General features: G+C 42.7%; 3 protein-coding genes and 1 long non-coding RNA gene across 6 annotated transcripts; 2 read left to right on the plus strand and 2 right to left on the minus strand.

The window, feature by feature from the left end:
* The first annotated feature begins 2697 nt into the window (after positions 1-2697).
* On the plus strand, positions 2698-5468 carry LOC4325773 (uncharacterized). Its single transcript, XM_015773020.3, has 3 exons — positions 2698-2813; positions 2896-3047; positions 5020-5468. The coding sequence occupies exons 1-3, from the start codon at positions 2732-2734 to the stop codon at positions 5098-5100; spliced, it is 315 nt and encodes a 104-aa protein (XP_015628506.1). The 5' UTR covers positions 2698-2731; the 3' UTR covers positions 5101-5468.
* A 772-nt stretch (positions 5469-6240) lies between these two features.
* On the minus strand, positions 6241-8842 carry LOC4325774 (uncharacterized). Of its 3 annotated transcripts, none has more exons than XR_001542593.3 (5): positions 8569-8842; positions 7714-8480; positions 6902-6925; positions 6678-6822; positions 6241-6519 (listed from the first exon to the last, which is right to left on the minus strand). XR_001542593.3 is itself a non-coding variant. In XM_015766392.3 (4 exons), the coding sequence occupies exons 2-4, from the start codon at positions 8228-8230 to the stop codon at positions 6459-6461; spliced, it is 723 nt and encodes a 240-aa protein (XP_015621878.1). In that variant the 5' UTR covers positions 8231-8480; positions 8569-8842; the 3' UTR covers positions 6241-6458. The 3 variants fall into 3 exon arrangements, 1 of the variants encoding a protein (XP_015621878.1); XR_001542594.3 differs by having other exon boundaries at positions 6902-7083; XM_015766392.3 differs by lacking the exon at positions 6902-6925.
* A 1995-nt stretch (positions 8843-10837) lies between these two features.
* On the plus strand, positions 10838-11379 carry LOC136354998 (uncharacterized). Its single transcript, XR_010738974.1, has 2 exons — positions 10838-11096; positions 11190-11379. It is a non-coding gene; the product is annotated as an uncharacterized lncRNA (long non-coding RNA).
* A 217-nt stretch (positions 11380-11596) lies between these two features.
* On the minus strand, positions 11597-12501 carry LOC4325775 (3'-5' exonuclease; the record flags this gene model as incomplete). Its single annotated transcript, XM_015781967.3, has 1 exon — positions 11597-12501. A coding segment is annotated over one exon (723 nt), but the record flags the coding sequence as incomplete, so codon positions are not given.
* Between the last annotated feature and the right edge of the window lie 468 nt (positions 12502-12969).

The raw sequence follows: 12969 nt of genomic DNA on the forward strand, positions 1-12969 counted from the left end.
TAAGTTTCAATTGTCCATTAGGTATCTTATCAAAATTAAGGCTTTTGATGCATATAGGCTTATGTAACAACGTGGCGCTACTTATATGTGTAAAATTGTCCCAATTTCAAGTGTTTGAAATATTCTAAAAAGTTATTCTAAGCCTACTATTTTAATGCAATTGAATGCAATAATTAACTTCATCGATTTGTATATACAAAATTTATTTTTTAGATAATGGAATAAAAATCCTTGCATCATGTGATGCACAGATCCATTAATTATTACAATAATGTGGATGTGGTACTCGTTAACTTCACCATAAAGCAGTAAATGCTATAAAGGAAACAACTATAAAGTAAATATGTGGATTATCAAGCATATATCCTATTAGTAAACTTCCATCCATGCTTGGTGAATATCTCCAATAGAAGTCTCCAAAAGACGGCACACCGCTTTTATATGGTGTTGTTCCTCCTCCTTTTGCAACAAAGCCTAGAATCGAATTCAATGGGTGCCCCTGAAGATTACATGCATAGATGTGAAGATTACCTGCATAGGTGAAAGATCATTTGTTTTCTCAAAAACTACGTCATTATGACTTATCCATATTGCCCAACACATAGCACTTGCTCTAACCAAAATAAGATTCTTTAGCCTTTTTGAAACATCTTGCAACCATATTCCAATATTAGAAAAACTAATAGGTGGTGGTAGGCCAAAAGCTATTTGAATCGCGTGCCATATGAACTTTGCAAAATGACAAACGAAAAATAGATCTTGTATTGTTTCATCTGAATCACAAAAACAACACTTAGAATATTTCAAAACTGACAACGCCTAGTTTCAAATATCCATTAGGTATCTTTATCAAAATTAAGGCTTTTGATGCATGTAGGCTTATGTAACAACGGTGGCGCTACTTATATGTGTAAAATTGTCCCGATTTCAAGTGCTTGAAATATTCTAAAAAATAGTTATTCTAAGCCTACTATTTTAATGCAAATTGAATGCAATAATTAACTTCATCGATTTGTATGTACAGAATTTATATTTTTCTAAATCATATTATGGCTGGTTACTGGGTACTAACCGTATAGGAAAGGAACAAATTTGAATTTGATGTGCTTTTACCACTTCCATTTGAATTTGTCATGTTTTAGTATAAACATTGTTTTATTTCTCACTTCTAAAAATCTCTGCCATTAAACTGTGGGTATTTCCAGGCACTACTAGAACTCACCATGTCCCCTACTGCTTTTTCTAGTAGGGAATGAGTTGAAAACAAGTTCCCTAGGCCTTTTTTTAGAGGGAAAACATCATGTGGGAAATTATTCGCATTAAGATATTTTATTTTATTTTGCATTGCAGAATTAAGAATTAGCTAGTACACCTAAAGAATGAATAGAGAAGGCAGTTCTTGCTATTTAATGAGTTGGTTGGGAACGGGAATCACATATTCAATTCCTGGATATAAGCTTTCGTTAAAAATGCATATTATTTTTATGAAGTGTGTGACTCTCTCAATTAGAAATTCCTATACCAACTTATTTTTGTTGTTAATGCAGGATGCTCAAACCAAAATATAATATCCAACATGAGTGATGGCTTCACTTATTCGATCTTGACCCAAATTGATCAATTTTATTATGCAATGATTAATGTATTACACTTATCCCTCCATCCAAAGTGATGATATATATGGTCCCTCAAAAATAAATTTCTTTCTCCCTCAAAATAAGCCATGTTTAAAGCACGCATGGGTTTTTTCTGTACCCTTAATCGAGATATCACTATCCCAATTTATGTGTGACCATTACAATGTGTTTGACAATTTATGAGAAGGGAATATGGAGTTTAGACTTTTAGAGGAGGAAGTTGATGCAGGAATTGCTCGTTGGGAGTTATATTTTTACTCATCATCCTTGTTTGTTAGTAAAGATGAGGATCATATAGAGTTCAGAGGAATTGAATTTTAAGTCATAATGTATGACTCAAAATCTCATCTTACTAAAGAGAGAAATTTATTTTCAATTATCTTCCCCATAGGTATTGAAAATGTGTTGCTATCAATAGCCCCTTCTCCAATCTCTAGTAGAACCCTCTTCCACCATCCAAACAACACAACAACTCCATCCCCTAGACTCCTGTCCGCTCAAAACAATTTCCTCCAACCAAACGCACTCACCTATCCAAACGATATGGGCTATCTTTTTATTTTTCTGAAAAAACAAAAAGGAAAAAAAATCCTTTAGAATTGATTTGGATTAATGGATACAACTTCACTCATATTCTAATTTCCGAAGAGATACTCTCACCTATCCAAACGAAAAGAGGCTGTACGTGAGCACTAAGCAGATATTTCTACAAAATGAAAAACAAATATAGAGGAGACAGCTCATTTTATTTCCTTGAACTAAAATACATCCAAACCTTATATATACATTACAATTTTTTTTACATTAAAATACTGTTCTGCTGATAAAAATAGCCATACATCATGCAAATGTCGCGTGCCTATTTTACAGAAAAAAAAAAGACGAAATAAATAATTAAATCGCATCGGATTCAGAGGCCCACAAAATCACATCTTGGATGCTGTTTGGTTGGGCCAATTTTGGGCCGTATTCTAGAAATGAAATTCGAGTGTTGTGGCAATTTTGCGGCCCAAAAAGAAGAGCACCTACATCACTCGCCGGCCCATTAGCCCTCGCCTCCGCCTCCGCGTCTCTCTCCAGCTTCTCTCTCCCCCATGGCTCTCGCGTGCGCATCGCGCCGCCTCCTCGCCGGCGCCGGAACTCCGGCGAGATCCTTCCACTCCCAGCCCTACCAAGGTAACCCCCTCTCGTCTCCTCCTCCTCCTCCGCCTCCTCCCTCTTGGTTATTGTGATTGGAGCTCGATTGCTGCGGGCGCAGCCAAGGTCGGCGTGGTGGAGTTCCTCAACGGGGTCGGGAAGGGGGTGGAAACGCACGCCGCGAAGGTGGAGGAGGCGGTGGGAGGCGACCTCCAGAGGCTCCTCGAGACCCGCACGCTGCGGCTCAAGAAGCTCGGCATCCCCTGCAAGCATGTACGTCCTATACCTGTCTGTCCCTGGTATGCCTTTGGTAGTAGAGTCTCTGGTTCATGTGCAGATTTGAGCAGCGGCTTGATGTTGTTGCCGATTATGTTAGTGAGTGGGGGTATTCAGCATTTCGTAATGTGATGGTATGTTTTTGGTTAGATTTTGCTGTATAATGTTGCCATTGTTGGATGATGTCGTTGCGTTTGTTTGGTAGTAGTGAACCGAGTAACTGATTTCTGTGTGCTTAAAACTATGGCTCGTTGCATTATGCGTAGATTTGTTTGAAAAATCATACGTACTGTTGATTTTAGAGTAAATTTCACAATACCACATGCTTTTGGCTCCAAGTTGCACAAAACCCTGGGGGTTTTAGCCCTACGCACTTAACAATTATAAGTGTTGCTTTTTGGGGAGAGTTCTTGGTATTGAATCGGATTGGATTGCAATGTATTCCTTGGTCAATAGATTGGACAAAATGTATTTTGGCGTGTGCTTGGAGGTTAACATTGTTGGAGAGTAATTTGGTAAATGTGCTATCTAACTCAGTGTTTTGCTTTTCCTGCTTATTTGTCTCTAGGCTGTGCATTTCTGGATAGACATTTGACATGAAAAATCTGAAGTTCTGTTTTTATTTTTTTCTAAATAGTTGTTCTTGTGAATAATAAAGCTATGTCCGTGCAAAGATTTTTCAAAAGAATATACCATTGCTTTGAGGATAGGTATATGTTGTCAGTTTTCAGAATCCAATTAGCAAAAGCTAAGTAGTTCTGCCATCGTGTCGTGCTTTGAAGGGAACTTACCTCTTTGACCTGAGATGTTGATATGTATCTTTTATTATTGGTAGCAACTGGTAGTGAATTACTCAATACTCAATAGAGAGTTGTGGTATTCTGTAGCATGTTCTTCACTGGGTGATCACATTTTTACTTGATTAAGCCATAAAATTGGCATTTTTATGCTTTTTAGATGTCTTGGTGAATTTGGCAATTATACTGTGACTTTAGAAATTTGAAGTGCAAAATACACATTTTTTTTTCCTTCAAGACAATTGTAGTACTTTTGTTTTAAGACCAAAGGCCAGAATAGCCCTGATTTTATAAACCAGATGGTAAATACAGAGGTACAATTGTAATATTTGGATGCAAATAAAGTTCTATGGATTTGCATTTCTACTTATGGTGGATCTTTGGTCGATGCAAAGTGAACACACATGCAGCTTATGACCTGCATGCTAAAGGAAATATCCATTTCTTTTTGTTAGGTAAGGGTAAACTGATCCCATTTTCACAGAGAAAATGATGGCATAGGCTAAAGGTTTGGAGATGTGTCGTACTTGTTCTTACCGTATTTATCTCCCTCCTGATTTCTGTTCTTACTGTTTCTTTTTCTTCTTTTCTTCCTAGCTTCACCAATTTGTGTTTGTCTAGTGAAGAATAATCTTGGCTGTCTGTTGTTAATCACATGGTTAGGAAATTTATTATGTTTCCATAATCCGTCCCTTTTTTAATACCTTAAAGGCAATCCCATTGAATGATTTGCTGCCAGTATATTGAGACATGTGAAGTCTTCGTCAGTAGATTATGATGTTTTCTAAGAAATAGACACCATTGTAGGTTTGTGGGTGACATTTAGCTCCTCCTAACCTATAACACAAACATATTTCAGATTCTCCAAATCTCCAGTAAAACTGGGACCATTGCATTTGCAACCACAAACCAGCTAAAGTATCAAGGTGACCAAGCCACTAAATTGTATACTAAGGTTGCTCACCCACCCAAGCACTTAAAAGGCAGGGTGGCCACTCGAGTTAATCGATACATAAAATTGATTGTGGGATCTGGCTGGCGGAACCTCTTCCTAAAACTTATCTTTATTTATCAACTATGTTCACTTTTTTCTGTTATCTTTGTGTTGAGATATGGGAAAATAATTTCTAGGGAATATATTAATTTAAAATTATTTTCTCCCTATGATGCAGAGGAAGTTAATTTTGAGTTTTGCTCACAAGTATCGTCTTGGTCTTTGGAAGCCCCAAGCAGAAGCGAAGAAAGCGCAATGAAGTTGAGTTGTCTTGAAGTGGGTCACTATGAAAACTATCAGCTGTCATTATACTTAACTGGGAAAATGCAATGAAGTTATTTTCTGATTTCTCCTGAAGTGCTCTACTTGCAAAATGATTTGCTATCGCTGGACTTAAGAACTTGTCAGACATTGAGCAGTTGCAGTGCAATTTCTATGCAACAGTCTGAACTATGCCCATGCTTTCTAGCAACTCTTGGAATCTGAAGACTTGTACCTTGTGCTTTGAGTACTTCGTTTTTCACTTGTGTGAAACAACAAATCCTACCAATACTAGGCCTTCTCATTGTTAGGTTGAACTTCCTGAGGTTGTAAAATACTTCAAAAATAGGCTAATTTATTGGCTAATTCGAATTCGTATACTCCATCCGTCCTATTTTAAGCGCAGTTGTAGGTTTTTTATCCAACGTTTAACCGTTCGTCTTATTTAAAAATTTTTCATGATTAGTATTTTTATTGTTATTAGATGATAAAACATGAATAATATTTTATATGTGACTTTTTTTAAAAAAAATCATATTTTTTTAAATAAAACAGATGATCAAACGTTGGATATAGAAACCCACAACTGCACCTAAAATGAGACGGAGTAACATATTAAGCAAGCATGGAGAGAGAAACATATATTACCATCGTTGTGTGTGTCCATTACATCTTAGTTTGAGTGCTCAAACCAATTTCCATTTTGCACCTTAACTCTTTCCGTTATGTTTATTGGCAGAGTTACATCAAACCAATACTTCCAAAAGGTGGTTATTTCAATCAAATGATAGCAGCCGTTGAGATTTATAGCGCCCACAGCATGAGTGGTGCATAAAACCCCTAACCGCACACTGAATTGGCAGATTAGTTACACCAGCATTACGAAGGTGTGATAGATCTGAACTTTGGGTATGGTGCAATCAGGGGACCAGATTCCAATCAATCAATATATAAACTACTGAAAATTCATACAGATTTGAGCTACAAGAACTAGCAACGTTCAAATTGACCACCACAGTCTGCAGTTCTGCACGCCTTGATAGATCCATCGTACATTTTTTTTGGTAAATATATTGACTTTGTACTTAGTAACAGTTGACTAAAGTTCCAATCACAACTCACAAGAGTGTCGACACAGTTAAGAAAGAATAAGTATCATGAATATCATTATATCAGTCAGATTAATTAGTATTGTCATAACAGAAGCTGACTCAGAGCACAGAGCAGCAATGCCAATTAGTAAACACTTGTAGTTTGGAATCTATGGAGTGCTAAAAGACCACGACCACAACAACTCAACATAATTTACAGCAGGATGACACCAAAAGGCCAAGGCAGTGATGGCAGCTACGGCACTCATTCTGTAACCCCCCTAGCTTCACCATGGATCTCCAATCTCGTTGTTATTCCCGTGTTGCTGCAGAAGAATAAAAACGACAGGTTAAACAAGAATAGGTGCCACATACGTCAGGATAACCTGCATTGCCCTTTAACAATCATGAGTAGATGAGAACATAATCTGGGTTGCGGAATAGGAAAATATAACATGGATGCTGAGATCAAAGGCTGTCGCACTTTGGAGCTGAAGAAGAACTCCGAGGGCTGGTAGCCGTCTCATTCTTCTTGTAGAACTGGATGGAGAACAGGCTGCCATGTGATCGGCCTGATGATATAGGTGATCCATGAAAGATAATGCCCGCCCCATACTTTGAGAAAACCCCTGTAGAATCGAAGCAATGAGTTTTAGGTAGTCCTGTCTGACGATCATCACTTTGGTTTGAAATAGTCTAATGACTTACAGTGAATTCATTTCATCGGCAAGCCTGTTGATTGAGAAATAGTAAATCACAGATGGTTGAAGTTAGACCACCAAATAGGAAAGACTAACAACCATGCATTTACTCACTACATCTGTATACATGTGAAGGTATGGTCTACAAGACAAGCAAAGGAGTGGAACCTGACATATCCTACATCCCATCTGAACACACATTGTTACTATACTTGGCCAACTATTAAATGAAAAGCAAGACTGAAAAATAAAAGGAAATTGAAAAGCACGAGTGTAGCAAAATAAAAGGAAATGCAGTATCATTGCAAAATAGACGGGAGGCAGAAAGAAAATTACATATTAAGTGGATTACAAAAAATAAGAAGCAGAACAGCTCAGCAGGCTCACTTATGAGACCAAAATGTCTACAGCAGCATCTGGCATATCACCATGGTAATCATATGAATAGAACATAAGCATATGCTACAATCTGGCTATAGAATGGCCAATACTAAAAAGTTTGCCTACAGTGACCCAAACATAGTACCATACTCATATAGACATGACTCTTGGACCTAAAGAAACATCTACAGGATGCACTAACCTACTGAAGGAATCGCTCAACTACCATTATATTCAACATAACAGCAATTCGAACAAACGAACAATTGCTGCAATTACTAAATTTTAGGTCAAAGCCAATTAGAAAAATCCAGTTCACAAAGTAGGTATTGGAAGCAAAATGTGTGATTCAATTTTATTCATAGTAGAGAAGAATCCACTGACACATACAACAAGACAAACATAAACATTTCTATCCTAAATAATTAGTTAATGTACCTTGCCAAAGTATGACGAGGCAGAAGATAATGGTAATAATCAAAGCTACCAGGTTGCCAATTGAGGAAGCTGGTTTGGTGTTCTTCATCTTCTTCAAAGCCTTCATCCGTTCAATCCTTGCCCTTTTTAAACTTGCGAGCTCAGATAGTTCACTAATGAGCTTCTGGTCAGCAGCATCTAATGGTGAAGCAGAAGGTGGTCGCGGCGGTCGTGGTGGCTTTTTCGACCGCTTCTTCTTCTCCTTCTCCCCCATCGACTTATCCAAAAGCCCAACCTTCATCTCGCCATCGGACGTCCTATCTTCTCCGCTTTTCACGGCGAAATCTTGAGAGCGTGACGAGCAGCAAGGAATGTGGTGATCATCCTTCATAGCTATAAGATCATTCCATGGAGTTTTCGCCTGGCTAGATATCATATTCACATCCGTCCCATTATCGCCCCCCTCTCTCATTAGCAAGCAATTCCCTTTCTCCAGATCAACCAGCACATCCCGGCCATGCACTTCCTTCGACTCCATGAAACAAACGAACCAAAAATAATAATAATAATAATAATAATAATAATAATAATAATAATAATAATAATAATAATAATAATAATAATAACGCAGCTCCCCTCCTTCCAAACTAGTAGAATTCAAGAATCAAATACTCTCTCTCTCTCTCTCTCTCTTCTTCAAGAATCAAATACTCCCTCCCTTCAGGCAAGGGGTCAGTTGAACCCCCAAACTTTCTGGGGAACACATAAACTGCTACAAGCTTCCAGATCTAGAAGAGGACATAGGGTTAGGGCAAAGAGAAAAGGCACATGTAAACAGCAACAATGAATAGAACGCGCGCAGGTACGGGCGCTCACCGGCGGCGGAAGCAGCAGCAGCAGCAGGGACAGAGACGGCGGCACCACCGCAGCTCGCGGGACGGAGACCGGCGCTGCCGGCAAGCGGGCGAAGGAGACGGGAGCCGAGGAGGGGAAGGGGAGATCGATCCTCGACCAGGGGCGGCGCGAGGCGGCCTTGCGTCGTGCCCGCGGAGGCGGAGGAAGGAGAAGGAGGGATCGATGGGAGCGAAATGGGGAACCGATCGTCCGTCGTTTAGGGGAAGAAGAAGACAGAGGAAGGGACAAGGGCAACAAGGGATGGAGCCTGAAAGGGCAGAGGTTAACGTTAATTGCCCCTAATCCAATTGCATTAGTATAGTCGTTTGCATATGGATAAGGGAGGGAAGGAGAGAAATAATTTGTCTCCTGCTCTATGATTAGGGTTTGTTGGAGTAAAGATTATCTTTTGACCTAATAGAACCTCTTGCAATTTCTACCTAGATTTGTACTATATCTAATAATCTTATTTAGCCGGTATATGGTAGTTGGGCAGATTTCTGATGGCATGTATTCATAGGCTAATGATTAAATATAGCCAGCCAGAATTATCAGGGCGTATTGCTGTTATGGCTAACCTTCTACCCACCATCTAATCCAGCAAACCAAAAGAGAACATTCTCTGAATTGCCATGAGAGTTCACTCTTATCATTTTTTAAAAAAGTTTAATAAATTATGCTCCTCAGTTCCTAGTGTTCATTAACCGATATACAAAACTTAAGATGGCTTTCATTAAAAGAACTAGGCAGAAAGACACAGCCAGTGTAAAATTTAGACCTAAAATATTTTACTCGTCGATTGTACTCCACCATGATCAAAGAGATCAAGATCACAAAACTCAGGATAGAACTAGCGATCAATATTTGGAACGTCATCGGCAACCTACACTCTCTCACTTGGAAGAAAACATGTTATCAAATTATTATTATTTTCACATGTTTCGATATATATGAGAACAGAGTAAAATGCATCAGTGGTATTTCAATTTATACATGGGTGTTATTTAGGTTCATTAACTTAAAAATCTTTACACCCGTAAACGTGCTTGCTATATCTATAAACCCAGATAAAAAAATCTGACATAGCATGCAACACAGACATTGACATGATATCATCGCTAACTCTACGTCGATTGACAAGTGTGTACTGAATGGGTAGAACTTCAATAGTATACTGTATACAACCATTTTTCATAGTAGAAATTAGTATCTTATTTGACGTACAACAAAATTAGTGAATACAGAGCCTATAGAATGTTACATCAGTATATTATACATGAAACGAAATTTGTCTGCGAAATAGAAAAGGTAGTAACATGCTAACAGCCCCCACACGGAGAAAAAGCCCAAGCATTTCTCGAGCTGGCCCAGTTCGAACGAAAGCCCATTCAGCTTTGGACCTGGATTCTGATTGGAAAAAGTATACTTTGACTCCCTCAACTATGGTTCGAGTATGATTCATATCCTCCAACTACAACACCGGGTATATCGACTCCTCCATCTATCAAAACCGGTACAAACAATGTCCCTCGGTGGTTTTGGCTGACGTGGCGCCTACGTGGCGGTTATGACCGAGTCTTTGTCCTACGTGGCGCTTTCGTGGCATTAGAATAAAAACAAAAATAAAAAATATGTGAGACCCACACGTCATTCACACACAAAAAAGTATTATGGGACCTACATGTCATCCTCCCTCTCATTCCCTTCTTCCTCCCCCTCTCTCTCCCTTATACTTCTCGGGAGCGGCGGCGGGCCGGCGGCTGTGACGGTGGGGACGAGGCGGAGGGGAGTGGTGGCGGCGGTGGCGGTGGCGAGCGGCGGTGATTGCTGCGGGGTCGAGGCGGAGGTCGGGGAGTGGCGGCGACGGAGGTCGGGGAGCGGCGGTGGCTGTGGCGGTGGGGAGCGGCGGTGGGGACGAGGCGGTGTGGAGCGGCGGCGGTGGGGAGCGGCGGCGGCGGCGGCGGCGGTTGGAGGAGGAGAAGACGGAAGAGGTGATTTGCGGGAGGATGCGCGGCGGAGGAGAGCGGAGGAGGAGTACGACGTCCTTCGGGGAGGAGCTCGTGTTTGCGCCACCACCGGTCCACCGCCGTGCTCGTGCTCGTGCTTGCACCATCGCCGCCGCTCCACTCCCCTTTGCCTCGTCCCCACCACCGCCGCTCCCCATCGCCGCCGCTCCCCACCGCCATAGCCGCCGCTGCTCCCCACCGCCGTTGTTCGTGCCGTCCCTGCTGCCGCACTAGCCAGCTGTCGTCCCCACTGCCACCGACACCGCCTCGTCCCGACCGCGGCGCCGCTCCTTCGTGCCGCCCTCGCCGCCGCGCTAGCCAGCCGCCGTCCCCACTGCCACTGGCACCGCCACCGCCGCCGCCGCTCTCGACCGCCGTCGCGCCGCTACCCTACGCCTCGTCCCCATCGGCCACCGCCACCGCCGCCGCTCCTGAGTGAGAGAGAGATAAGGGAGGAAGAGAGATAAGGGAGAGAGAAGAAGGATGACATGTGGGTCCTACATGGTTAGTGGGTCTAACTTTTTGTGTGAATGACATATGGGTCCAACATATTTTTTATTTTTGTTTTTATTCTAATTCCACATAAGCGCCACGTAGGACAAAGACTCGGTGAAGACTGCGACGTAGATGCCACGTCAGCCAAAACCACCTCCAAAACCATCGAGGGACATTGTTTGCACTGGTTTTGATAGTTAAAGGAGTCAATATACCCGGTTTTGTGGTTAGAGGTTATGAATCATACTCGAGCGATAGTTAAGGGAGTCAAAGTATACTTTTTCCATTCTGATTCGTACGGGAGTTCGGCGTTCGAACTGGCCAGACAACTATCTGAAGAACGCAATATACAGTCTACAGATTAACAGATGCAAAACTAATGTCCGTTGCTTCGACCCTCCTAAACTGAAATTCAGCATCTCGCACAAATAAAAGCTCCATGCATATGTTAGCTGACAAAGAGCCAGAGAAATTAAATGCACAACTCAAAAGGAACAGGATCGAAATAATCAATAATGCAGCCATATATAGATCAGATAAGTAGATCGAATAATATTTCGATAGATAACTAAGATAGCTGCCGATTGCACATAACGTTGCCACACTATATGCGTAGCTTTTTGCTAGTAGCTAGATCGATCATTGCAACAGCACGGCAACAATACTATAATTTAGGATAGATATGATCATATCATATGACGACCCAAGTGCACTGCAAGCACGCATGGCGATCGCGTTGGCGACTAGTTGGTGAGGACCCTCTCGCCGAGCACGCGTAGCGGACCTGAGCGGCGTCGAGGTGGCGCCTCTCCCAGTCGCTCCTGGTCACGTCCATGGGCTTCTCCATGGTCAGCCCCAGCACCTCCCTCACGTATCCCTTGAGCCCCAGCCTCCTCGCGCCGGGGAGGCGCCCGAGGCGGCGGTCGCAGACGTCCTCCAGGTCCACCGGCGCCGCGCACCGCACGCCGTAGCCGTCGGCCAGCTTGGCGGCGTTCTCGCCGATGCCGATGCCGACGAGGCGGACGGACGGGTCGGCGAGGAGGTCCCCGACGAGGGGCGGGACCCGGCGGGCGCCGGCGACGTGGAGCAGCTGCAGGATGAGGCAGCTGTCGCCGGCGCAGAGCTGGAGGATGGCCACCGTGGGCGCCACCGCCGGCCAGAGGTGGTCGCAGGGCTTCCACTCGCAGTCGAGGCCGACGAGGAGGCCCCCGCCGCCGCGCGGGGTGGTGGCGGCCGAGGCGCGGACGCGGCGCACCCACTCGTCGGCCGCCGCGGCGTCGCTGGTGACCGTCGTGTCGATCGCCGCGGAGCCGAAGCTGACGGTGCAGCCGCCGTCGACATCTTGGAGAAGAAGAGGCGCAGATCGATCGATCGATCGATCAAAGAAGTGGGGTGTGTGATGCTGTGGAGATGATCAGTGGTACGCCTCCTCGTATTTATAGTGTGAAAGTGAGTCGATTAGTATGACTGGGACATGCATTCTTGTAGTTAATGTCGAAGAAGTTGGAGCGGCGACGAAGGCTCATCCCGAAGAGTCATCTTTTAAAACTGTGCATGGCGTGTGCATGGGGAAGTTAATTTTTGCGTGCTTAAGTTTGACCGGAGCAGTAATTAATTCGATTTTGATCAACGCTTTTAAAATTTTACCATTTGATGAGTTAGCAGCGCAGGCTTGTTTGATTCGGATGGGTCGGCCCATAAGCGCGTCCTCGGCCTAAAGGGCCCTTTTAACGTAACAAGTGAAAAGGCCCAGATGCATGCATATGCCTACCGTTTTATAAATAAGAAAAAGTACACTAAAGGACCCTCAACTTGTCATCAAGTTACAAAATCGTCTCTCAACCGCAAAACCAGATATATCACATCTCTCAACTTACAAAAC

Source organism: Oryza sativa, chromosome 1 (genome assembly GCF_034140825.1).
Source record: "Oryza sativa Japonica Group chromosome 1, ASM3414082v1".
Taxonomy (NCBI): Eukaryota; Viridiplantae; Streptophyta; class Magnoliopsida; order Poales; family Poaceae; genus Oryza; species Oryza sativa.